This window comes from Cricetulus griseus (assembly GCF_003668045.3).
Source record: "Cricetulus griseus strain 17A/GY chromosome 1 unlocalized genomic scaffold, alternate assembly CriGri-PICRH-1.0 chr1_1, whole genome shotgun sequence".
In the NCBI taxonomy this organism is placed as follows: Eukaryota; Metazoa; Chordata; class Mammalia; order Rodentia; family Cricetidae; genus Cricetulus; species Cricetulus griseus.
Window position 1 is genome coordinate 4,734,435 of NW_023276807.1, and position 26,834 is coordinate 4,761,268.

The window sequence follows — 26,834 nt, forward strand, 5'->3', positions numbered from 1 at the left end:
CCCGCCCTTCCCTTCTTGATTGACACTTAGAAACTCAGGCACCGCGCACTGCGCCTGCGGGAAAGGAGGAGGGCGGGGTCTGGTTGTGGGCGGAGCCGGAGGCCGGGACGGAGCCGCGCGAGCGCAGTGGCTCAGCGGGCAGGAAGCGGAGCACGCGGGGGCGGGGCGGGGCGGGCGCGGGGGCGGGGCTCGGGCCGCCGCGCATTGTGCAGCTGCTGGCCGGCGCGGCAGGCCCTGGACCCGTGTGGTTCCCGGGCATGGTGAGCAAGGGGCTGCTGCGCCTGGTCTCTTCCGTCAACCGCAGGAGGATGAAGCTGCTGCTGGGCATCGCGCTGCTCGCCTACGCCGCCTGTGAGTGCGCGCGCGGTGGGCGGAAGCCCATTCATTCCCGCGCGGCGGCGGCGGCGGGGAACGGGTGCTGCGGCCGAGCGGCGGACCGTGCAGGGCCGGGAGCCGGGTCCCCACTCCCACGAGGTTGCACTTGTGCAGTGGAGCCGCTGTTGCTTTGCTTGCAGCCCATCTCCGCGTAGGCCCGGCGTCCGACCTAGTGGCCGGTGGTGGGGGCCTCTGCCCCAGACGCGGTGGTCACGCTCCCTGAGCCGTAGACACTGCGGACTCGACCGACCTCGTTGTCCCCGGCAGCTCTTACTGGCCACGGTGTCCATGGCGTCCGGGGAGCCTGCTCGGTCCGGGTTAGCGATTCTGGAGAGTGCCGCTCCGGAACACCCTTGGAGACGGTGCTGGTTAAGTAGGATAAAAATACTGTAGCCATTGGCAGGGTCCCCGCTCTGACTGCTACGCAGGAAAATTACTCAGCATTTAACTCTGGGGGAGCCGAGTGTTGCCATCCCCAGTGGATGTCCTGTGTTGCCATGTTCTGGTGTTCAAGCCCCCCCACCCCGCCCCATTCCTTTCCAGGTACTCCTCCGGCGTGGTGGGAATAGGGCCAAGCGGGAAGGAGGCACAGCTTAGAGAACCGGGCGGGGCGCGCGTCCTTTGGGTCCTCACAGCCTGGCTATCTGGAGAGGGGGTAAAGTCACTGTGAAGGCAGGTGAGGGACCCTCAGTTTCTCAGAGGAGGCAAAGTTCTATTTTATTTTATGTTGTTATTGTTGTTGTTTTTGAGCTATACATTGGGGATATAATAGCTGCTATTAATACTTTACAAAGTACCAAAATTGGGCTAAGAATAGCTCTCAGTGGGAGCTGCTTCTAAATCCTGGCCACCTTGGTAGACATACCCAAATGAAACCTGGTAAGTGATGGGAGTTTCCAGGCTCTGATTCCCTGGTGAGTAGGTACTTAGGAAAGTGAGTTTAGCTGATGGGATGAAGGTGCTGGTAGGATGCAGCCAGCCTGCTACAGCTCAGCTGATCCAGGAGGAGGAGCCAGGATGCTCTGGAAAGGCTTCTGGTTGCTAGGAGAAGTTTTAGGTCTGGAGGGAAGGGAGAACTAGCCTCAACTGTGATCTGTGTTGAAAAGAACTCACATTCAAGAAAAAGACCCCTTCCTGCTGATTAATTATTACTGTGATAATAGTAATGCCTAAGTTAGCTGAGTGCTTAACTGTATGTGCAGGTGTGATTCTTCTCCTGCCACCACCACAGCTGATTATTTCACATACCTTAAGATGTGGGTGATAGGGTGATTATTACCATCTTATCGGTGAGAAAATTTAGAGCATGAGAAATTAGCGCCTTTATTAGTCTGAGTCAAGATTCATTCCAGCTCCCAAAAGACCTTGATCTGGGGCTTAGAATTCAGGTCCTTGGGCAGCAATTTCAGTGTTGATTTACTTATGGAGGGCTTCTACGGTGAGGCATTGGTGTTTAGAATTAATAAGCAGGGAGTTTTTGGAGGTGTCCCATGAGTTTTTACCAGTCGTTCAGTCCACCAGCACATTTCATTCGGGGCTTGAACATTGTCAGTTGTTGAACATGGTGGCAGCAAGGCACAGCACGAGTGCAGGCTTTTGATTTGGTGGTACAGAACCTGGACCCAGTAGTTCAGCCAAGCTTCTTACACTTGAGTGCATCAGCGTTACCCCGTGGGTTTTTGAAAACACTTTGTTTTCTATTCGGCAGGTCTGGGATGTGGCCTGAAATTTTTCCATTTCTAATAGCTTCTCCTATTGTTGTGGTTTAGAGAATCTTTGGTTTGGTTTGGTTTGGTTTCACCCGGTAGTCCAGGGTGGCCTCAGATTCTTGGTAACCCAGATGTCCTTCTGAGGGAGATCCTGCTTTGAAAGCCATTGGCCAGGAAGAGAAGGGCATGGATCCAGTACTCCTGCAAATAAGGAATGCTCAAAGTTTATGGCAGGGACTCCCGAGTGAGAGCAATCAAGGATACTGGTTTCCCTGACAAACCAGGATGTGAGCTGAGAATGAAGGATATGTAGGAGCTAATAGGAGGGAAGGCTTTCCAGAAAAAGCAGCACTTGCAGAGGTGCTGTGGTGCTGAAGAGCAAACAGTAGTCTAGTAACTCAAGGAAGAGCAGTGTTCTGGGAGTGTGGAATCCCAGCACAATGAAGAAACTACCTAGACCGGCAAGGACTAGAGCTGGCAGGCCATCGAGGTCTTGGTCCAGCTCAGGGAGCAGGTGCTGAGTGTAGTTATGAGGATTTAAATGTTAGGTTGGAGACAGTGTTAATGATGAGTAGTAATGATAAGTCTGAGTTGCTTTACCAGGAAGATGTTACAGGGCTTCCTATTGGTCCCATCAGAGGATGCTGAAAATGAAGCATCTGTCATTTCTTTTCCAATAGAATAACTTTTATTTGTTCTTTGGCAATTTAGCAATGTAAACAATGTATCCCTCTCTCCTAGATATCCTCAACCCTGTTATGTTAGTTGTTATTGTTAGTAATGATGTAAGTCCAGCTAGTGCTGACCGGTTGGAATGTTGACCCATCCTGTTGACTTGGTCGTGCATAGGTAACCATAGTTGAATGAGTTTGTGGGTATAGTGGTTATGTCATATCTGAAAGATAGCATTCACAGCACTCCTTCCCATCCATCAGCCCTTTGGTTTGTTCCTTCCTTCTGTTTTCTAAGGTGTTCCCTGAGTGTTGGTGAGGGGTGATGGAGATGCTGTGTTTAGAACTGAGCACTCCACACACACTCATGTCAGTACTTTGACCAGATCTCTTCATTAACACAGAGAGAAGCTTCTCTGGCCAGGGTTGAAAGCAATGCTGACCTGTGGGTCTGAACATACTTAGAAGCAGTTTGACAATATGTCCTTTTCGAAGAACAGAATGACAGTATTTGGTTCAACCCTGGAACCTTCGACCTTCTGAGCGGTGGGCTTTTAGCCAGCTTTATAGCAGTTGGTCTGAATTCATTCTTGTGGGTCAGGTTTCAGACCAATCCAAAGCAGTTGGTTGCCCTCTATAACTTTTGTGACATCTTGCCTGGAAGGTTGATATTATATGTAGCGTGAGGGTTACCTGCAAGGATACATACCATCAATGAATTTTCACCCCAGTGGCCTGTGTAACACCTTTTGCCACAATGAAAGCTTGGCCAGCAGAGGGGATGTTTTCATATTGGTTCCAGCTTGATTTCTCTGTGTTCTGCAGCCAAAGTGTGTTGTCCTCAGCAGTGAAGATTTATTGTCTGGTCCTGGTATGCCTCTGATTTCTAATCTCTGTTTCTCTTTTTTAATAATCCTGCCCCCCCCACAATAGAACATCCCTGTTACCTCTGTGTGATGATACACAAACACACACAACTATAGCACCTTTACCTTCAGTATGCTTTCTAGAAATGTTCCTTGTGTTCTGTCAGCAGAGCTCAAGTTCTCTGAGCCCCCATCTTTCTCCTAACCTTTTCGACTGTTGTGACTAACCTGCTGTCCTCACCCTCATGTACCTTCTGTGAGTATGTGTTACCCTAGACTGACTCAACGTTGCACTTGAGTTCTTCTTCATGCAGATAGAGGTGTTTTTATCTGCATTATGTTCCCTAGCCTTTGCATCATCAACCCAGGAAGTACTTAAGGCAGTGCACAGTGAATTGAAATTCACCACAACCTTCCACATACCTGGCAGAGGTTCAAAATGCTTACCAGTGGTGCTTCCGGTGTTCAACCTGGATAGAATTGGAGCAGATCTGATGAGTCTTTACAAGGTCTCTGGTCAGATAACCTCCTCAAGGTATTATTCAGCAGCCTCCTCTGCCACCATTCCCCCTGCACTTATCACCAGACACCCTACTTTGGGATTCTGATTTTGGTGGTTTGGGTCTTACTGTACTTCTGAATTCTACGCTTCTTGATTTGTCAGATGGAGCTGTAACTAGTGACTTCATTCTTTGGAAAGTGATCAGGCATTTGCTTTCTTTCCCCCTCTACCATGCTCATGCTGACCCCATCCCCGTGTCCACATGATATATGTGAGATCATTTGTTCTTTACATGCATGACTAAATGCTGCCGGTGGGCACCATGCCCTGTGTTTTTATTCTTAGCTGTCTCCCCTCTCTCCCTTTAAATGTGTTTTCTCTCTGTATATTGTGACTGAACCAGTGTGACTTTTTTTATTTCTTTTTTTGCCAGTTGTCTTTGTCCAGGCTGCTTGTAAGTATTAGGGCATCCTGGTGTTGGCACCTTCCAGAGATGTGCCTGGGGATAGGCTGTTAGCCTCCATGTTCCCATCGGCCTGGTTCTTCTGCCTATAGTCTGGAACTTTGACACTTGATCCAAAGTGCCTTTTCTATGTTCGTATTTAGGGACTGAATGAAGGTAGAATTCCAAAAAAGCATCTTTTCAGGGTTTGGAAGCATTTTCCATTCCTTCCCAACTTTCTAGTATTGTTTGAGAAGCGTGAAGCCAGTTCTCATGTTCCTGGAAAATGTCAGGCTCTGCCCTGTACCCTAGTAGCCACTGTTTCCAGTCTACTTGTCCTTTCTCTGGTAGCACTTGCTCTCTTCCTAGTCGCCTGCCCAGGACAGAACAGGAATGCTGACCCTCATCTTTGGGCTAGTGTTCTGATGTGAAAGCAAGATAAGTTGTTGCTGTGGTTTTCTCTTCCTCTGACTTGGCAATTAGCCGAAGCTAAGACGATGGAGCAATTCACTTCCTCTCCATCTTGATTTTGAGCTCTCACTGAACCTGGAGTTCACAGATAGGGCTAGACTGGCTGGCCAGCAAGCCCTCGGATCCTCCTGTCTGTCCCTCCCTAGTGCTGGGATTATACAGACCTGCATTGCTGTCTGAATAAGCTCTTTTACATTGGTGCTGAGGATCCAGATTCAGGCCCTCATGCTTGTGCGGCAAGCCACTTGACCCTTTGAGCCATCTCCTCAGTCTGTTTTTATTTTTTAAATGTAGAACCCAGTAAAGATGGACGTGCTGCATTTAATTCGGTTGCCGTGTCTCATAAATTTCTTGAATGAATAGCCTTATTCACACACTTGCATGTACACACACACGTTTCTCATGATATTTACCTTTTTTGAAATTTAATGCCCACATCAATCATCTTACACAACACTCCCATTTTGGGTTTATCTGATTGCTTCATTGTTATTAAATTTGGGTGTACATTGTATTACAGACTTGACATAGTGGTTGTCTAGCACCAAAACCAATTTTCACAATTAATGCTTGCTAACTGATATCATCACACCAGGAGACAAGTAATGTTGAGTGGCGTCTTCTGTTGGTGATGCCAAACCTGATGGACTGGCAGGGCTAGTTGTCACATTGTTTCTCTTAAAAGTACATGTTCCCTCAGTCTGTCACTGTGCATAGCTGAGAAATGCAGCTATTTTTTTCTGTGAGTTTTTGGTGATACTTCCAATATAAATTTCAGTGTGGCTGGCTTCTTCCCTCCATCCCTCCCTCCCTCCATTTCCTTTTGCCCACAGTGAAAATCTTGTTGCCAACATCAATGTGTTTACTCATTTGTTCTGTCTGCAGGTAAAATACTAATGCTGTTTCAATGATCAATTTTCAGCTTTATAGTGTTGCTAAAAGCATTTAAATTCGGTAGAAACCAGACTTCAGATTTTTGAATTTGGATCTTTTTCCAGGCTAGCACGTATGCACTACAATCCTCCAGTGTTCTTGGGCAGCAGCAAAGCAAAGCAGAGTCCTGTAGCACCCACAATCTGAATCCTGAGGGGAAGCTGCTCACGGTAGATAAGGTGCAGGTCTGCTCGGCCAGCCTGTGCAGGCATTTTCGGTTTGTGATGGGTGTTTACAATGTGTAAGCCATGTACACGGCACAGAACAAGACTATCCAGATTGTCTCTTTCTGCTGCTTCACTATGTAGTTCCCTTCACTAGCTTGTTTATCCATCTTCTATTGGATTTTGCAAATATAGACACACTTCTGTGTCTGCATACCTATCATCTTGTTGAGATGCGTGAGGATTTGTGGAGGCCACCCCTTTTTATTGATGTGTGTACCCTCTGAGCAGTGTTTTATTTTTCAGGACCAGTATGCTATGGGGAAGGGGTGTGGTTTCCAAGTACTCCTGCCTTGGGCACGCTTCTGTACAGGCTTCCACCAGCATATATTCCATGAGAAGTGCCCCCCCCCAAAGAATGTATTTGCAGATACTTATTTTTTACACACGTGTGAAAAGGGAAGTTGGGGTTCCCTTTTGTGGGTTTTTAGATTCATTGACAGAAGTACTTAAAAACAAACTGGCAAAGAAGCTGGAGGACCATCTTATCAGAGAGAGAAAAACAAGAGGGAAGGCAAGCTGTCAATCCCCATGGCTGCTGGGAGAAGGGCTAGAGAGGAGGAAGTCATGAGAGTAGGCGGGCTCAGCAGCAGAGGGCTGTGGAAAGAGAGAGAGTTATAGCTTATGAGTTAGACTGCAGAAAGCAGTGAAGCAGCCCGAGAGAGTGTGGGGGCAGGGCCAGGTCCTTTAAAGACAGAATGCCCAGAGTGTCTGGGTTAGCACGCTTAGGGTTTTGGACATTATCCAAAAAATCAGAGAGGGAAAAACAAGTTGGAGTTGAGGTAGAACTCCAACAAGCTGGCCAGCTTAGAGGGCTTAGCATTGAGGCTGGGTGAGCACCTCCATGGAGGGAAGCGCTCTGGGATGTATGTGTGCATATATTGTCATTAAAGGGTTAATTATTGTTGTCAACTTTCCTGAAAGAAGGGGTGGTCTTCAGGCCCGGTGATTGACAGGCCCCTTTGAATTAATTTGAGAAAGCAAGCAATGGTGTCTTTGTAATATATAATTTTGGGGGCCCTTTGGAAGGCCTGTCTATACCTAGAACCAGAGATGGGGCTCAGACTTCCTTCTTTTAGCCTCCAGTTAGTCTCCAGGAATGCTGTGTCAGTGCTGGGCTAGCCACCTATGGTGGTTTGAATGAGAATGGCTCCCACAGGCTCATATATTTGAATGCTTCGTCTCTCCATGGCAGAAAGCCCTTTGCCTCAGAGGTCTTGGTGGCAGAGTGAATGCACTTGTTGGGAATCCAGGTTGGCATTTCGAGAGTTGGTGAGTGGGTTTCTGGGTGTGGGAGTAGTCCACACATTTGGTATCAGAAGCAGGGCTCACGATCTGAGTATCTCCATTACTAACAGTTTCCTGTTTCTCATGTTATTCTTTAGAACTTGGTCAAGATAGAGTGCCAAGTGCCTCAAGAAACAGGCCATCAGAACCTGAAGGAACAGGGCATTGCCATTACAAGGTCAGCTTTCAGCTGATAGATAGCATTTGGATATTGTAGTTGAAGGTGAAGGGGAACCATGAGCCAGAGCAGCAGGAGGCAGGACACAGCGAGCCTGAGGTCTGAAGCCAACAGAGGCAGAACATGGAAGGTCAGTGGGCTTGGAGCAGAAGCTCACATTGGTCCCTCTGCCCTGAACATTGCCTCTGTGCCTCTCAAAGGTGCTGCATGTTGGTAATAGACCTGGCATATGCCTGGAATTCAAATGTTGAGAAAGTGGAGCCTTGAAAAGTGATTGGGTCATGGTGTTGGAGGTCTCATGAATATTAATGGCAGAGAGGGCTGGTTTATAAGTCCACCATGTAACCGCGTGTTAAGAATGTGTCATCCACAAACCAGTGAGCTCTCATAAGACAAAAGCCTGTTTGTTCTCACAGTTGTTAGTCTCCCAACTGAGTGAAGCACAGTTAGGTTTTCTATAAGTCATGGAGTCTGGTACTTGGTCACAGCTGCCTGACTCACACAAATCCAGGAATGTTTGCTGTGAAGTCTCATAGCTCTCATGGATAAGTGTCTAGTTACTGAGACTAGTCACCAGGTGTGCACTGGACCCACATTTCTGCCACCTTTGCCTTTTAAAAATGTCCTTTACATTCTGCAAATGTGACAGTTTTAAGAACACTGGTGAGAACAGAGGAGCATCAAGGCAAGGAGCAGTCACTTAGGGCTGCCTCTCTTTTTGGAAAGAGTGGTTTCATCTGTCCTTCTTCAGGAGATTGTAATTTAGGACAAGTCTTGCTATTTCCCTTAGGAAATGAAGCGTCTATGCTCTATGCTTTACAAGGATATAAATACTCAAAACTTACTGTGTGGAAAGACTGGTGTGTAAAGAACATGGAAGCAAACTGCTGGGTGGGTGTTTGACATGAAGGGACTCGAAGACCAGAAGGGCAATGGAGACTCTGCTCAGAGTGACTTTCAGATTTATTGACCAGTTTTTTTTTTCTTCTTCTTCCTTTCTGGTTTAGCTATTTTGAGTTTCTTTAACCAAAATAAATAAGTAAAGTAGAGCAATAACAGAAAACATTTGGCCTTCTCCAAACAGCCTTCTTTTCGGAGGGAGTCTGGATGTGCTAGAGAAGAAAAACCATGTTGTCAGTGTGCTGAGATCTTGCAGTGCTATTCTTAACATCTTTGAGCATTTTTATAGCATTTCAGAAATTGCAAACAGAACATGCCAGTTCTCATTGACATAAATACTGTAGGTGCCTGTGTTTCATTTATGTTTTTGTTTTAAAAGAAGCGAGCAGGCAGCTGGGTTATGTCAGCAGCAACAGCAGATCGGAGGTGTGGGGGCGGCTCAGCTCTAGACAGGAGAAAGGACCCATACCTGGAATGCCCATGGGAGCTAGTGGTAGGCAGGCCTCGTGGGATGGCCATGAACTCTGAGAGGTCCTCCAAAGGGGACTCTGCCAAATTAGGATCTTTCTTCTCTTAGTTTCCTTTGCAATTGCATAGTTTACTTCTATCCCTGCTCCCTTCACCCCAGTGCTCCTTAATTACTTAAAAGGTCACAGTGGCTCTCCTGGGTTCTGAATGTGGTGCAGGAAATCCCACCACCACCACACACAGAGTGAGGCATCCCATGCCCTCTTCAGGCCCCCACTTGTCATCTGGCTGTCCTACAGTGGGGAGTTGAACTGTGCTCTGTTTTATAGATGGGGAAGCCGATCTATGGTTCTAAGCATGAATCTTTGAGGTTGTGCTCAAGCCCTGTCTGTGCTGGGATATAGATGCAGGTGGAAAACAGTGTTTGCAGCAGTATACTGGTGTCTGTTTTCTACATCAGCAACCCGACAGACAGGCTGGCTTGGCTTGCTCTGTGCTGGGCCCTCGGGTACTGCCTTCCACTTCTGCCTCTTTAGTCTGCACCCTTGAATGATGAGGCCTGATGGCACTTGAGCTTCGTGAGGACCAGACCAATGGGGAGAGTGATGCTTTAACAGCTTTTCCCACAGGCCTTGCCTGATGCTGGGGTTTGGGGGATAATTTTCTCTCTTTCTTGTTCTCTTCTTGACAATCCCATTTTCATAAGAAAATCTAAAGAGACAATACTCATTTAGTAGCATCAGGGGAGGTATATTTCATTCTTTGGGAAGAAATATTGCTACATGTCCTTAGGGTCATCCTACATCTGTTTAACATGCAAAAGCTGTGTGGTTGCAGTTCCTGAAAACTATCCAGTCTCTGTTGGTATCTGAGGTGCCTTGAAAAAAATGAAGGAGAGTTTACACTCCTTATCACTTAATGTTTGTCTCTGATAGTTGTGAAGTCAACTGTTCTTGTTTGTTTTAGAATGAGTCTTACCCTGTAGCCCAGACACTTGCTATCCAGCCTGGCTGGCCACAAACTCATGGTCCGCTTGTCTCAGCCTCCTAAATGCTGTGATTTTATGCAAGATTACCATGCCTGGCTCTTCAAAGAAGTTTTGCTGTTTAGATATTAAAAGTTGCTAGGTGTATTTCTTTCTGTTTCTTCCCACTGTCTTCACCAAATTCCATGTTGTTTCCCAAACTTTCACTTGTAAAGACTGGGATATGTATGTGTTAAGAGTGGATTCCGGTGGCGCACGCCTTTAATTCCAGCACTCAGAAGGCAGAGGCAGGCAGATCTCTGTGAGTTCGAGGCCAGCCTGGTCTCCAGAGCGAGTGCCAGGATAGGCTCCAAAGCTACACAGAGAAACCATGTCTCAGAAAAAAACAAACAAACAAAAAACAAAACAAAACAAACAAACAAAAAAAGGAGTAGATTCCAAAGACTAGAACTTTTGAGAGTGACACAGGACCCACACAGGTTCTACTGCAGGTGGCAGGAATGGTGTGGCTCTGTGGCAGAGACCTGCAGACAGAATGAAGCTCGGTGTCAGCTCTTAGAATTAGTCACATCACTGTTATGAATGCCTATTTCCAGCAAGTTTTTTTCTGTCAGCCTTTTACTGCCGAGTGCCAGGCTCCTGGGGTTAAGGCCAATTTGCAGCTGGATAGAAAGGTTCTGGGCTTATGGAACTTTTACATGGCCTTCTGAGACTTAGTTTTAGCTCACAATGCTAACATTCAAATAACGCAGGAAGCTTGGAGAGACTCTTCCCCTTCTAGCTAACCCAGTTGCCCTCCCCATAGGTGTCTGTATTCATCATCCAAATAGCTTTCTTTGCATCCTGTGCCTCTAAACAACACTTAGATGCTTTTAATGTGCTGGTGGCTTTAGACCATCAGTTTTTCTGTGATTTGCCCTTTTTATATATGGAGGAAAGCTGTATCTGCAGAGCATATCCCATTCATCTGGTGGTTGCACAGAACTCAGGTACATGTACATCCTGCTGTTGTAGTTTTTTTAAAAAGTGGTTTGAGAAAGATGCCATGGGGCAGAGTTCAAGTGGAGGGTTTTTTTTGCGGGGGTGGGGGGAGACGAATCATAAAAAGGGGGAAAGCAAGGGGGGAAGACTGGCCTCGGAGGCAGGAGCAGCAGGAAAGAGGAAACAGGGAGAGGGAGAGAAAGAAAGAGGAGGATAGGAGGTGGGCAGGGCCCTTTTAAAAGGGAACATAGTGAATGTGCACAGGTGGTGCTCTTAGTGGCTGCAGCTGAGGGTGTGTCCTGTCAGAAGCCAGAGGACAAGCCTGAATACTAACAACTGTGCCCTCATTTCAATGGAAAGCTTTCGAATGAGGAGCTTCAGCATGAGAATTCTGCTCTTGAAAACTGGTTCTTACAGGGACCAGGACTGGTGATAGAACCATAGCTTAAAGACTGTCCCAGGGTTCCAAAGTCAGCTGTTTTAAAGTTCTCCTTGCCATCTGTACTAGTTAGGGTTCTCTAGAGGAACAGCCCATAGAATACACACACACACACACACACACACACACACACACACACACACACACACACACACTCACTCTAGAGGAACAGCCCATAGAACACACACACACACACACACACACACACACACACACACACACACAGATACACACATGAACATCCCATAGAATACACACACATACATGCATTCATTTATATTTATTAGAATATATTATTTAATAATATTTATTAGAATATATTAGAATATATTAGATCAGTTTAAACAGTACTCTGGAAATAGTAACAGTTGCATTATACCAGAGAAGACCAAGAGTTTGGTATTTGGTTAGTTTGCAAAGCTGTTGCCTCAGCAGTCCCTGTCTGATGCCAAAGACTTGGAGGATTCTTGGAGAGCCACTGGTCCTCAGCCCACATTGGAAGGCAGGAAGTGTTGGTTCTAATATCTGAGAAAGAATCAACAACAGCAACAGAGTAAATGAATTTGGTAGTAAGGGGCAAGGCCAACTGATCAATAGGCAAGTGATTTCCTTTTTTTCCTAGGCTTCTTTACCTAGGCTGCTACCTGAAGAAGGTGCTGCCTGCATTTGGGGTGAGCCTTCCCCAAATCAGTCAAGGGTAATCAAGACAGTTCCTCAGTTGACACTGCTCAGGTGATTCAAACTTGAGAGAAGTTGACATTTAAAAGCAGTCACCACACTAAGTCCATTCTTGGCTAAGGTAATCTACATTGTGTATGTGCAGGTAGTTAGGACAGGGACCTGTCCTCCCTGTGCAGGTGAGGGCTCTGCAGTGGAACAGAGGAGGGACCCAAAAGGAGCATTGGAGGGGACAGTTAGTCAGGATCTGAGAAGCTAGAGGCAGGTGATTGATGGCCCTTTGTGAAGAGAGTATTCAGGGTTGTGTGATGCCCTGGAGATAAGTCCAGAGAAGTGGTGGCAGAGCCTCATTACCAAGGGTTCTTCCAGCAGCCTGCTCAGGAATATGGGGCAGGGGCATTCTGTATTCACCTATGTGGTAAGATGTCCTCCATAGTCTGGGGCATTTGAATACTTGATCTCCAGTTGGAAATTCTGTTTGGGGAATTCAGGTGGTATAACCTTGTTAGAAGAAGTGTGTCACTGGAAAGTCTTGAGTCACTGTAGTTTGCTTTCTCTACTTGGTGCTTATAGTAAAGGATGTGAGCTCTCAGCATAACATGAAAACATGTTATGTTCCCTACCATGATGGAACTCTTACCCTTCTGGAACCATAATCCCAAATAGACCCTTGTTCTGTAAGTTGCCTAGGTCATGGTGCTGGACTGCAGTGATCATGCAGGACTTTGCTGGGCTGAGTGTGGAGGTTAAGGCTATCACCAGCCAGCTGTCCTAGAATCCTGCACAGTACCACTTGGGGATGGTGCAGAGCGAGCTGCCTCAGCATCTCCCTTCTTTCCATCGGAGAGACCCATTTGTGTTGAGACATGGACTGTTTGAGGATGGGGTGTGCAAGTGTGATGGGAGCAATCAGAAGGTGCTCTGGGTTAGGGAGGCTGCTTGCTGCTACAGTGGTAGTTAAATTACAGCACACATTTTGGAGGGACATTCAAACCATAGCTGTAGAGTACTAGGACTTTATGATGTAAGCCTAAGGGTTTTGTAACTGGGGTTCAGTACCTATCATCAGGGGCTGGCTAGAGGTTGGGGCCTACAGGGCTAGGGCCACGGGGGCGGGGAGGGGGTTCTGGCAAGTCTTGCTGTGCCTGAGGCTCACAGCTATCAGTCACCATTGTCATGAGTGGGGACTTGCTTTCATCCTGGGTGATCTCTTAGTCCCCCACTCCTGAGACCTGGCCTTTGAGGCTAGAGAAGCTGCAATTAGAAGAGTGTGGCCAGTCCATTCAGTGGGGTTCCTGTTGCCTGGCCTTCAGCACCTCAGCTCAGTCTGCAGTGGGAAGTGGAAAAGGGACGCCTCAGTGCTTCTGCATGTCTCCTCCCCTTGTGAATTTGAAGGATGCAAGACAGCATCTTCTCATTTGGCTAATTAGGCCAGAAGTTCACTGTTACTCCTATTACAAGGCTGGTGACTGTTCTTGTCTGTTGAGGGAGAGAGAGGATTTAATTAGGCTACCCCAGAGCCCATCTAGGGTTAGTCACATCTTTACCCCATCCACAGTTTTTGCCTTGTTGGGGTTTTGAAGGTTTGCAAGGCCAGTCTTTGCCAGGAGCAGCTGATGTTTCATGCGGGGAGGTGTGCAGTTAGGTTGTCAGTAGCCTTGTTCACTGGGTGGTCAAGATCTCCTCAGAACTGCATCCTGTACACTCCCGTGTCTCACGGAAATCTGTCCCTGGGAATTGGTTGCTTCTGATGAGGGAAATGCTACAGATGGGCTGATTGGAATGCAGCTCATACCTGCTTCTGTTTGAGGGCTGAGACTGGTATCTGAACATCTGTGAGTTAAAGAAGGTGATGAACCCAGCCCTGTTCTGATTCAGGCTGCTTGACCACTTAACTACCATTACAGTGTATCATGACCTTTGTGGGTTGGAAATTCACAAGGGGGGTGAATCTTTCATGTTTTCTAATGCCTGGGACTTTGATTAGATTTAAATTGGGCAGCCACTGGGAAGACTCGCCAGTTGGTGACTTCTTGGCTAGGTCAGAAGCAACACACTCAGCACTGGCTGCTAGTATGTCCGCAATAGTTACCATCCAGCCTTCTTCCACAGTGACTCGGGGCCACCAGACTGACTATCCCAGCAGTCATTTCTGATTTCCTTGTGGTCAAAGCAGCACAAAGCCCATGGAGTTCAGAGAGGGACACAGAGCCACCCTCCCTTGAAACAAGTATTAAAAATGCAGTCTTGGAGTTCCTGTGGTGATTTGAATGAGAGTGACCACCATAGGCTCATATGTTTGAATACTTAGTTCCCAGTTGGTGGAACTGTTTGGGGAGGATTAGGAGGTGTGGCCTTATTGGAGCAGATTTGTCACTGAGAGTAGGTAGGCTTTGAGGTTTCAAAAGCCCATGTCAGGCCATCTTGCTCACTCTCTCTGCTTGTGGGTCAGGATGTAACTCATCTACTGCTCCAGTGCCATGCTTGGTGCCATGTTCCCCACCACGATGATAATGGACTAAATTGCTGAAACTAATCCTCCAGTTAAATGCTTCCTTTGATAAGCGTTTTCTTGGTCATGGTGTCCATTCACAGCAATAGAGTGGTGACTAAAGCAGTTGTGTTGGTCACGGTGCTTTGTCACAGTGATAGAACAGTGACTAAGATAGTCCCTTCATGACGACACCGTAGATCTCTGCCAGGAGCACTTAGCTGATATAGCTATAGGTCAGATGAAGCATTTCAGTTCACTAAACACACTCAGAACAGCTAGAGGCAAGCACTTGCCTGTCCAGCAACATCATTGTCTAATTTTATTTGCCAGTTATGCTTGAAATGTGCTCAGGATGCCTTCTGTTTGTATAATTTCTGGTTTGAATATTTTCTAAATTAAAGTGTTCTGGGCCAAAGCAATGAATGGGGACAATAGCTGCTCATTTTCCTGAACTGCTGAGTGCCCTTCATAGGGAAGTAGGCTTACTGTCTACCAAGGACTTCCTTGAAGTTATTATCACTCTGGAACATTTGCCACATGGCATCGGGGTTGAAGGACAGCTCAGGGGACAGTTGTGGAAATGAGCACAGTGCCATTCTTCTCTGAAGAAAGTTTTGAAACTAATACGGTCTGGGTGTTAGTAGCTTGCACCAGTGACCTCAGCACTCAGAATGAGTTTGAGCTAGGAGGATTGCCCCAGGTTCTCATCAGCCTGGGCTACAGAGTAAGACCCTGTTTAAAAAACAAGCCAAGCCAAGCAGAGTGTGGTGATGCACACCTTTAATCCCAGTACTTGGGAGGCAGAGGCAGGCAGATCTGTGAGTCTGGGGCCAGCCTGGTCTGTTTAGTAAGGCCAGTTAGGTGTGCATAATGAGGCTATATGAAAAAACAGGCAACAACAGACATTTTAGAACTACTCTATTTAGTTTCTCTCTTTAAATTTCTCCCATTTCTTGCTTCCCCCTAGTGAGCTAGTTGAGCTCCCCCCCCCCCCCCCGCCAAGTACTTTGCTCATCTCCTTGGAGAGAACTGTTTTTTCTTCATCAGCAATATTCCCCTACTCCACAGTGAGACTTCTTGTGAGGGATGCTCTGGATAATGTTCCTAGTCGGTATCTAGTGACAAGAAGATGCCTGGGCCGATTGGATACTAACCTCAGGCCTCCCCAAGTGCACACAGTGCCCAGCCCTGTCAGTAAGGACATTTGTGCCCAATGTGTGTGAATTCCCCATACCCGGCAGGAGAGAAGACCGAGGACTGTAGGAAAACATCAGCACTGAGAACTCACAGCAAAGGGGTCCATGAAATTGTCCTCTGCTTGGTAAAGTGATGTTGCATAGTCTAGAAGGCTTTGTATCCCTTAGCCAAAGTAACTGGGCCAGACGGGTTTCAGATTTCCAGGTTATTTTTTTTTAATTATTTTTTTAATAATTAATTTTATTTTATGTGCTTTGGTGTGAGGGTGTCAAATCCCCTGGAACTGGAGTTACAGACAGTTGTGAGCTGCTATGTAGGTGCTGAAAATTGAACCTGGATCCTCTAGAAGAGCATCCAGTCCCGTTAACAGATGAGCCATCTCTCTAGCCATTCCAGAGGGTTATTTTTTTTAAAGAGTATTTGTATGTCTTTGAACTGTCTTGAGAAGGGAACCTATCCTAAACACAGAATTCACTCTTATACACTAATCTAAATAATTCTGAGCATGAAACTGAATTTCAAGGCATGAAATTTCCTAATTGTAGTAGCATCATGGTAAGGCTCAGACTTTCAGATAGGGGCACATTTCAGATACTAGACTTGGAGTTAGGGATTCTTAACATTTTGATGTTTTTAGATATCTGTGGTAAGATGTCACTGTGGGGTTGGGACTAATTCCATGCAGTTCAGTCACCTGGTGTAGATAGCCTGCTAGAGAGGGGGAGAGCTGTTATGGGGGAGGCTGTAAGTGCTGAAGGAATAGACTCCCTTCCCGCTGCTGGGCCACCACTTCAGGCCCCCGTGAGCTTCTCTGGGCTCCAGCCATCTCTACATGCACAGGGAGAGATTGGATCAAACCTGGGTTCTTTAAGGTGTGCAGTTCTTTGACTTTTATTTTTAGGAATGAGTCTTTCTTAAGCAGAATATTGGGGACAAAATGTTTTTCAAAGCACATCCTTGAGTTCCAAATGCCAGAGCTGCAGGACTACATGGGAATCTTTATTTTCCACTTTTTATAGTCTTTTCCTGAAAATGGTATATGTTTTATTGTCTTTGTGAATTCTTTTTTAGTGAACTTTATAAAGCATATAAAAATTAAAGTTCCATCAGTTGGAATCCCTGGATATTATAGACTTAAATACTGATTTTTTTTTCTTCTTTCTCTTGCAGCTGTTTGGGGCAACTTTGTTAACATGAGGTAATTGTTTTTAATTGCTTGGGCATTATGGTTGGGTTTTATAGGGTCAGTTGTAACTCAGTTGGATCATGAGTTAACTGAATGTTTTTGATGAAGCTGTTAATGCTGTTCACATATCTGGGTGTTTCATTTCTTCTGTGGGTGTTCTCAAGGGATGTAACTGGTTTTAGATTTTATCCCAGTGAAGTTCAGATGGCAGTGATGGCCACTGTGTTGCCTGCCCCATCCCCCTCCTCCCGTAGAGGCACACAGTGGATACTCGCCTTTACTACTCACATGTAAAGTGTATTGTGGGTGGCCTTTTGCACAGCTCTTCCAGAAGGGTGATGTCTTTGTAATCACGGTTGCCTTTTTGCATGTGGGAGCCAGCTGCAGCTTGAGCCTTCCTTAGCTCCAAACTGCTTGGGACCAGAAGCATTCAGATCTTAGAGGGGTTTTGTTTATTTTCTTTTTCACGTTTTGGAATTTTTATGCATATATAATGAAACTGTGTGGGACAGGACACATGTTTAAACATGGAATTCATTTGTTTCTTACACATATGTAGCCTGAAAGTGACTTTAGAAATACTTTTTTGGTGAGCCTGTGTTTTTTGATCCTGACCTGTCACTTGAGGTCAGCTGTGGAAGTTTCTTGTTGGTGCTCACCTTGTTTCAGATTTCAGCGTAGTTTGGGTTTTAGATGTTTGGATTTTTAGGTTAAAGATGGCTTGGTCTGCACTAGATGCTGTTGTCTAGACCTCCTTCCTGTCTGGGGTGAAGGCTTGTGGGACCCTCTAGTTTGAGTGTGCCTGTTTGGTGGTTGTTCCTATTTTGGTTTTGGTTTTGTTTGGGACAGAATATTACAGTGTAGCACAGGCTGCCTTTGAATTTATAGTGTAGCCTCGATTGCCTCAAGCCCATGATCTTCTGCCTCAGCCTCCCGAGCGCTAGGATTATAGCCATTTATTACCAAGCTGGCTTTCTAAATTTTGTTTTTTTAATAGGCAGTAGGGATACTTGTACAAGTAAGAATCCTTTTGTACCAAGTTAAAAAGCAACACTTAAAAAAAAATCAGCTGAAGAGTAATACACATTCATTTTACAAGCAAATAAGCTACAATAGTGCAGTTGTCTGATTAAAGAGACTTTTGCTCCACTTTTTATCTCCTGGTATCAGAACATTGAAGAGTAGCCCTGCTGTTCCTGATGGGGAAGTTGGCATTGGGATCTTCAAAATGCACACAAGAAACAAGCTGGCTTCCCCACCCCCAGCAACCTCTTTTTGTGGAATTGGTTTTGCTTGCAAGGCTGCTGGGGCTGTGTTGATTTTATCCCCACTGCCAGTGTGTGTCCCCTAACAAAGGCCGCTGTGTGTGGATAGGTGGGGTGCTCAGGTCTCATTTAAAGGTACTCTGTTTTTCCTTGGAATAACTCCATTTTGTGTTAAATCCCTAAGAAAGCCCAGTAGACAAACACAGACTCCTATAGACATGCTACATCCTTCGTCTTAAATTTTCTTGTTGGGTGTAACATGGCAGTCAGATTATTTAGTTTAATTGAAACAATCTGTTGCAGGAGCGGGGTAGGGGGAACAGCCCACTTGTTCATAGACCTGAGGAGATTCTCTCACACTGTCTTATTTTCCTCTTCTGTGCCCCCTGCTGGGGAGATCTGGAAGTGGCGATCAGTACTTGAGCAAGACGGGCTGAGGGTCTTTAAGTAGGATTTGCTTTCGGGTAATTAGTTCAGAAACAAATCTTGAAGGCACAAAATCTTTCAACTGATCTCAGTTCCGCAGCTTTTTGCTCAACAGGTCTATCCAGGAAAATGGTGAACTAAAGTTCGAAAGCAAGATTGAAGAGGTTAGTCTGTCTTCCGCTTTGCTCCTGTTCCATTCATGTATCTGTCAATCTCCCTGGGAGGGTGGGGGGTGTTCCAAAGCATCTTGATGCGCTTCTGTGCTTCTGCAACTGAAATATTCTGTTCCGTATGGGGACTTTCTGCTTGTCGGCCTGTAGACCATTTGCCCTATTAAAATCTGTTCCCTCTAGTGTTAAGCTAGGGAAAAAGTAATCGAAGGCCCTGCTTGCTTTAAAACTGATTTGTGTTCTTGTTCCAGATTGTTGAACCATTAAGAGAGAAAATCAGAGATTTGGAAAAAAGGTATGCACACTTTTTTTGTTTTGACTTTAAGAAAATGTCTTAGATGAGTGACAGGCTATTTCAGTGTTTAGAATGTCCATCTCAGTTGAGTTCATGATATAGGAAAGTTACGTGTGAACTTAGAGAATATAAACAATTAAGGCATTCTCAAGAGAGACCTTTCCTTTCCCTAAGAAGCCGAGTGTTTAAAGTCGGAATGTAGCTGTGGTTGTTTAGAGACCTGTCTGTGTTGTGAAGTCTCCTGGATCTCACTCACTCTATCCTTACTGGCCTCGAGCTCACACATCGCCTGCTTAGTCCTTCAAATGCTGAAATTATAAGCAAACACTACCACACCAAGTCCTGGATGTGGTGTTTTAAACCATCTAGAAATACTTTGTTGTTAAGGACTATTTCCTATGAAAGCAATAGCGTTCCACTAAGAAAACAAAAAGGGAGATTTTGTTTGTTTGAGATTTGTTTGAAGTTTATTTTTACTGTGATTTTTCTAAGTTGTAACAAGAAATTACGGGGAAAAAAAAAAAAAAAACAAAAAAAACCTCCTAAAATCGGTGCTGGGGTGATACTGGATAAACTGCTTACCCTTAGGAATGAACCCAAAACCCACATAAAAGCCCCATAGGTGTGCAGCTACTGCAATACTGGTGAGACAGTTGATTCTCCTGCCCAGTTTTTTTGTTGTTGTCTTGTTTTTTCTTTTTTTTTTTTTTAAGGCTATTTTCCCCTTTCCCCCTTAAACCCCAACACACCTATATCTTCTTGTCTCCACCTTACCATCTCACTTTTTTTATTGTTTTTTTCTGCAATGCACTGAATTAAGTTAGTGATGCCTGCTGGAATGTTGTCTGGTCTTGTGTAGTTAGTGATGCCTGCTGGGATGTTGTCTGGTCTTGTGTAGTTAGTGATGCCTGCTGGGATGTTGTCTGTTCTTCTGCAGTTAGTGATGCCTGCTGGGATGTTGTCTGTTCTTCTGCAGTTAGTGATGCCTGCTGGGATGCTGTCTGGTCTTGTTCAGTTAGTGATGCCTGCTGGATGCTGTCTGGTCTTCTGCAGTTAGTGATGCCTGCTGGGGTGCTGTCTGGTCTTGTGCAGTTAGTGATGCTTGCTGGGATGCTGTCTGGTCTTGTGCAGGTATCCATAGCTGCTGTGAGTTCATGGGTGCAGTGGCCATGTCACGTCCCCCAAACAGTATTTCACAGCATAACTTCCCATCCTTTGGCTCTTTGATTCTTTCTACCACTTCTGCAGTCCCGGTGAGCCTTGAGGTATAACATGGGTTAACCCTTAAGGCTGAGCACTAAACAGTCACTTGTTCTCAGCACTCTGACAACTTATGAGTCTGTGCATTAACTACTACTGCCTACTGTTGACAAAGGTGACTCTGACCAAGGTTGAGGTAAGGGCTAATCTAAATATACATCAATATGTCCATGAGATAGTTTGACATTGTATCTATGTAGTAAAACAACAGCTGTATGTTCCTCCCTGGGACCTGGGACCTCCCCAGTGACAGCCTTTTGACCAGGGTTACAATACCAGGCTTGAACTCCTTCCTGTGGAGTGCACCTCAATCCCATCTAAAAGCAGTTGGCTATCCTGTAACGTTTATACCACTATTGCACTAGTAGGTACATCTTACTGGTGATTGATACTATAGCATTCTGGATGTACCAGTGGGAAGGCCATTGATGACTTTCCTCCCCAGCGGATGGCACAGTACCTTTTGGCTCTGTAAAGGCTAGCCAGTAAGGGGAAGTTATCAGGCTAGCTGTAGCCTGATGTCTCAGTGTTCAGCAACCCAAGTGTCTTACATGTTCAGTGTCAGTCTTGGCACCTGGTTATGGTGCAGTGGTGACAGCTTGTAATATTTTGGCTGCTGTGGGGTCTTCTATATCAATAACACATAGACACGGAGATTTTAACTAAATAATCCATGTCTTCTGGGAGCATCACTGACCTCCCATACAGGGCACCTGTATTAGTTAGAGATTGCTGTGATGGAACACCATTACTACAGCAACTTAGAAAAGGAAGGGTGTGCTTGGCTTTATGCTTCCAGAGGGATGAGTCCATGATGGCTACAAGTGGTAGGCATAGTGGCAAGAACAGAAGCCGAGAGCTTTACACCTGAAGCAGGAAGCAGAGACAGGAAGTGAACTAGAAATTGCGGGAGTCTCTTGATTTTCAAAGCTTATGTCTAGTGACATGCCTCCTCCAGCAAGGCCACACTTCCCAAGCCTCCACAAACAGCACTAACAACTGGGAAACAAGAATCCAAATACCTGGAACATGTGGGGCATTTCTTATTCAAGCCATCACTTTCCGCTCCCTGGCCTCTGTAGAGCAAAATGCATTTTGTCTAACTTCAGGCGTCCCTGTAGTCTTGTATAGTCACTACACCGTGTAAAAGGCTAAAGTCTCTTCTGAGATTCCATGCAGTATCTTAATTGCAGTGTCCTGTAAAATCAAAAAGTAAATTACATATTCCTAACATATAATGGCACAGAGGATACATGACCAATTTAAAATGAAGGAATGAGAGCATAGTGAAGAAATTGTGGAGTAAGCAAAACTGAAACCTATTAGGGCAAACTCTAGATCCTGTAGCTCCGTGTCTGATATTTGGTACTTTAACTTTAAAGGGCTTAGGTGGCTCCACTTCTCCAACTTTGACACCTCTCTTGGGCTGGTATCTTGGCAGATAACTCATGGCTTTGGCATCTCTAATGTCTTGTGGTCTTCAACACAACCCAGATTGTGCTTTACAGCTTCACACAATGACTTCTCAAGGCCATTGTGTAGGGACTCCCCTAACACTTGGTGCCTTGCCTCTCCTCGGAGGGGCTCTGAAACTGCAGTAGGTGATTCTACAACCCCTTCACTCTTAGATTCTTCATGGCTCTAAAGTTAGCACCATACAGACAACAGCTTCCAATGTGGGATGGACCCTGATCCCCTGAAGCCACATTAGCAGCAGCTTTGATTGCAGTTACTTTTCAGGAGCAGAAGATACCTTATTCGAAGTTGGAAGCTTAGCTGGGTGGGATCTCATCCTTTCCATTGATCCAGTTCAGATCAAGCCCTTCCCTTAATGCATTCATCTCTTTAACAATTGCAGCCTCTACTCTACCAAGCTTTGACTGTAGTGTTTTAAGCTTGTCGGCGTCTCTCTTCTCTGCAGACTATACAGTTTGTATTCTTTTCTGCCCCAATTGCTCCTTTTTTTTTTTTTTAATTGTCAACCCACATAAGAGTGATTGTTAATAACCACACTGAAGGATCTATTTAGGGCTCACCTTGAAATCTCTTTTGCCAAAAAAATAAATTCATCACTTTTAAATTTACCATGGGTAAGTTCTTGGGACAAGGACAGAAAATACCCAGCTTCTCTAGGTCTGTTTGTTGAAGGTGCTCTGTTTTCTCTAAGTGTGCTGTTTGTTTGTTTTTTTTTTTTTATCTCTGTTAAAAATCAGGTGGCTGTACTTTTGTGGCCTTGTGTCAGGGTCCTCAGTTCTTTTCCATGGGTCTATGTGTCTGGTTTTGTGCCAGTACCATGCTGTTTTTATTAATGTAGCTTTGTTCTGTAGTGTAACTTGAAATCAGGTATGGTAGTACCCCAGGAGTACTCTTTTTGTTCAGGATTTCTTTGGCTGCCTGGGTATTTGCTTCCATATAGACCCCCCCCCCAATTCTGTGAAGAATACCATTAGACTTTTGATATTATATGGAATCTGTAGATTGCTTTTGGTAGAATAGTATTAATCCTGATGGTCCATATGCATGGGAGGTCTTCCCATCTTCTAATGGCTTTTTAAAATTTCTTCAGTGTTCAAAGTTTTTACCATCATGGTTTGCCCAAGCCCCTGGTTAGGTTTATTCCAAGGGTTTTTTTGGCTTTTTTTTTTTTCTTTTTTAAGCTACTGTGTTGTTGTTGTTGTTGTTGTTGTTTCCTGGATTTTATTGGTGTATTTGTCAATGATATGTAGCAATGCTACTGAGTTTTTGGTTGTTGATTTTTATCCTGCCTTTGCTTGAAACAGGTCTGAGTGTTTTCTGGTGGAGTGTTTAGGGTTTTTTATCTCACAGTCATATCATATGCCAATAGATATTTTGGCATCTTTCTTTCCTATTTGTTTTCTGTTTCTCTTGTCTTACTGCTCTAGCTAAAACTAAGAGTGGGCAAAGTGGGCACCTCTATTCTGGATTGAGTGGAATGCTTTGAATTTCCCCATTTACTAAGCTAGCTGTATGTTTGTATGGTTTTTTTTTTTATCATGTTCATTGTTTATTATGTTGAGATATTTTTCTTCTATTCTGAGTTTCTTCAGGACTTTTAATATGAAGGAATGTTGGATATTGTCTAAAAGTTCTTTTTTTTTTTTTTCATCTATGACCATGTGGTCACTGTTCTTGAGAACATTTATTCAATTTGCGTCATACATTACAGTTTCATTTACACTGATTTGTGTATTGAATCCATCCCTGCATCTCTGGAACAAGTCTGACTTGACCATGGTGAATGATCTTTTTGCTGTGTTCTTGAATTCATGTTGTATCATAAGGAGTTTTGTCTTGCCTTCCTTCCAGGAATAGAGTAGGCAGACAGTAAGGGGCCAGCATACAAGGAGAATTTTATTTTGCAGGTGAGAGTGCCAATTTAAAAGGAAAGTAGAAGCTGAAGTTGAGGATGGTAGCAGGATCTCTCAGCAACCATTACGCCTTTGAGGGTCTGGGTCTGGAGGTTACTGAAGAGCGTTGGCAGCTCTGCCCTTGCAGGTGCCTCAGCGAGCTGAGAACAGTGAGCTGAGAAACTAGTCTGCAGAGGGTGAGAACGACATAGGCAGTGAGTGACCTCAGAGGATAGGAATAGTAGGTCTGCCCTGAGACATGACCATTTCTCCAGCCTGCAGTAGTAGCAGTAGATCATGCAGTAGTCTTGTCTCTGGCAGGCCTCAAAACCTGGAGTAGTTTTTGTGGATGAGCAGTCTGACACTGAAGTCTTCGATTGAATTCCAAAACCCCCAGGGCAACTGGCTAAAAGCCATACTGTGGAAAGGGCTGTACTGGCCACAGGTTTATATAGGTTCAAGTGTGAGTATGCAAATGAGATGCAGAATAAGGACCAATTGTTGTAATTTAACAAAAGCAGCTCCAGAAAGACACCATGCAATGGAGTTCAAGTGGAGGGGTTTTTTATTAAAGGAAAAGGATCGCAAAAAGGGGCAGGGCCCTTTTAAAAGAGAACATAGTGAATGGGCACAGGTGGTGCTCTTAGTGGTAGCATCTGAGGGCGTTATCTTGTCAGAACTCCAAAGGCAGGCCAATGCAAATGCCTAAATATTAACACCAATCAGCACTTGAGAGATGAAATGGGATACCTTCCAACAAGCTGGCTAGCTATACCAATTATCAGCAAGCTGTGAGTTCAGTGAGAGACCCTGTCTCAGTAAACAAAGTAGAAAACCATTGGAGACAGCATCAACTTTGGGCCTCTACCCCACTTATACATGTGCATGTGCATGCTCATGCGCGCACACACACACACACACACACACACACACACCACACACACACGCAACATACACACACACCACACACACACAACATACACACACACCACACACACACACAACATACACACACAACATACACAACACACACACACACATACACTCACATACACACAACACACATACACACACAGCAGACATACACACAACACACACATATACACATACAACACACACATACACTCACATACACACAACACAGACACATTCACATACACACACAACACACATACACACACAACATGCACACACACACACACAACACACACATACAACATACACTACACACACACACACACACACACACACACACACACACACATACACCCTAGAACAAAATCCTTCTAAAATCATCTTGATTTCTATAAACCGTGGCAATCTACATAAATGTCCATATAAACATTTTCGTTTCTTTCCTCCAATTAAGTACAGTATCTCCATAAAACATTGGAAGAAGAATGTAGATGTGTTGAAGTTTTCCTTATCCAAACTGTGTGAATTCCTGAATTCTCAGTGCACACAGATTGAGGCTAATCCTTCCCTGTTTGCACTTCTAGAAGGTGGTCTAATAGTTGTGACATATATTGCTTAGCTTAATAAAGTTTCAGAATAAGAGTCATTTGGAGGGCATAAAACAAAGTGCAATGTGGAGCCTGTGATCTTGTCTGCTTAGTCATCCACCTGCCTTTGCCATCAAAATTGCCCAGATTGTCAGAATTTAGTTCTAGTCAAGTGGCTTCAAGGGAAGAATTGAACAGAGAAGCTTCCATGTAAATCAGCTTCCAGCAAATGTCTTCCTTTTCCCTGATTGCACAAGTCTGCCATATAATTTCTCTTTATCACTTGCACTTCTAAGTCAGTCACACCTCAGGCACTAGGATTTATTCCTTCTGTGTTATGTGACAATTTTGTGACAAGAATAACCGTTGAGGGCATAGAGAGATGGCTCAGTGCTTAAGATCACATTCTACTTTTGAAGAGGACCTAGGTTTAGTTCTCAGCACCCAATTTGGGCTGCTCACAACTACTTATAACTCCAGTGCCCTCTTCTGGATACTATAGAGACTCACACTCTAAGATACATATATCCACACACCTATCCACACTTACTAATTTTATTAAAAATAAAATAAATCATTAAAAAGTAAGGGTTGAATCCTTAGAAATTTAAATAAGAAACGCTAACACAAAGTTTCTCTTTCCTGGGATGTTTTAGTTATTTGTGTTAGCATTCTGTAAGCCCTTCATCAAGTCCAGAGCAAAGAGGAGGAAATGGAAAGTCATTTCTCTTTGATTCTAAAATGTTTAAATGACTAATGAATGGGGTATACGAATGGAGAGAGATCCCAGCAAGCATGCTCACTCATTTTCCTCTTATCTTCAACTGAGCAGTCGGGCAAACTCTTACTTCCAGCTCTTATTGAGGGGGAAGTCATTGCTAACAAATTCCCTGAAGAACAGAAAGCGGAATGAAGCAGAGGCACAGTGAAATACAGAGTATTTCATTGTCTTTCTCTCAGCCAATTAATACATTACTTGTGGTTTTATAATCTCCGTGCCATCATTTTGTACAGAAGTTCTATTGCTATGTATATTTTCATTTGCTAGAAGCCAGAAATCCTACCTTTCAATAAGACAGCATAATTTAGAATATTTTAATCAAGGTTTTAACAAATAAATTGTTCATGGGAAGAAATAACCCATCACAGGTTTTCATTTCTTTAAGAAGTCCCACTGGTTAACTTAGAAAACCCAGCTAGATAGCTTCCCAGAGGCAACGGTTTGCAAACAGAATCCCTCAGAAGACAGGTGATGTTGCTCCTGTTGACACCTTTGTGATGTTCTTTGTGTTTTTAAACTAGTAGAGACAAGGGAGCATTTCCACCAGAGCAGTTCTGTCAATCTGAGACAAAGCTGCCTTAAAGAGGCAGGGGTTTGCCCTCTGGGTCTCCATATTGATTTCTTGCTAAAACAGCTCCGCTCTCCTTGGTGAGTGAGGCCTGTGGGAAGAGCTGGAGCGCTTCCTTTCCCCAGAACAGCTCAGATGTGACTAAGGAAGCTTTGTGCTGGAATTCACTGGACCCCTGGTTTCACTTTCTCAACTGAAACATCCTCTTGAGAT

The 26,834-nt window shown here is 44.8% G+C and overlaps 1 protein-coding gene across 3 annotated transcripts in view; it reads left to right on the plus strand.

Moving 5' to 3' along the window:
- Window positions 1-183: 183 nt before the first annotated feature.
- Window positions 184-26,834, plus strand: part of Uxs1 (UDP-glucuronate decarboxylase 1) — a 74,014-nt gene continuing 47,363 nt past the window's right edge. The window contains exons 1-4 of one of the 3 annotated variants that reach the window (XM_027386722.2): window positions 184-351; window positions 16,971-16,998; window positions 18,793-18,841; window positions 19,099-19,142. In XM_027386722.2, coding sequence (XP_027242523.1) covers window positions 258-351; window positions 16,971-16,998; window positions 18,793-18,841; window positions 19,099-19,142 — 215 coding nt within the window. In that variant the 5' untranslated portion in view covers window positions 184-257. Of the gene's footprint in view, window positions 352-16,970; window positions 16,999-18,777; window positions 18,842-19,098; window positions 19,143-26,834 lie in introns of all 3 variants that reach the window. The other 2 variants (XM_027386723.2, XM_027386721.2) reach the window with 2 other exon arrangements.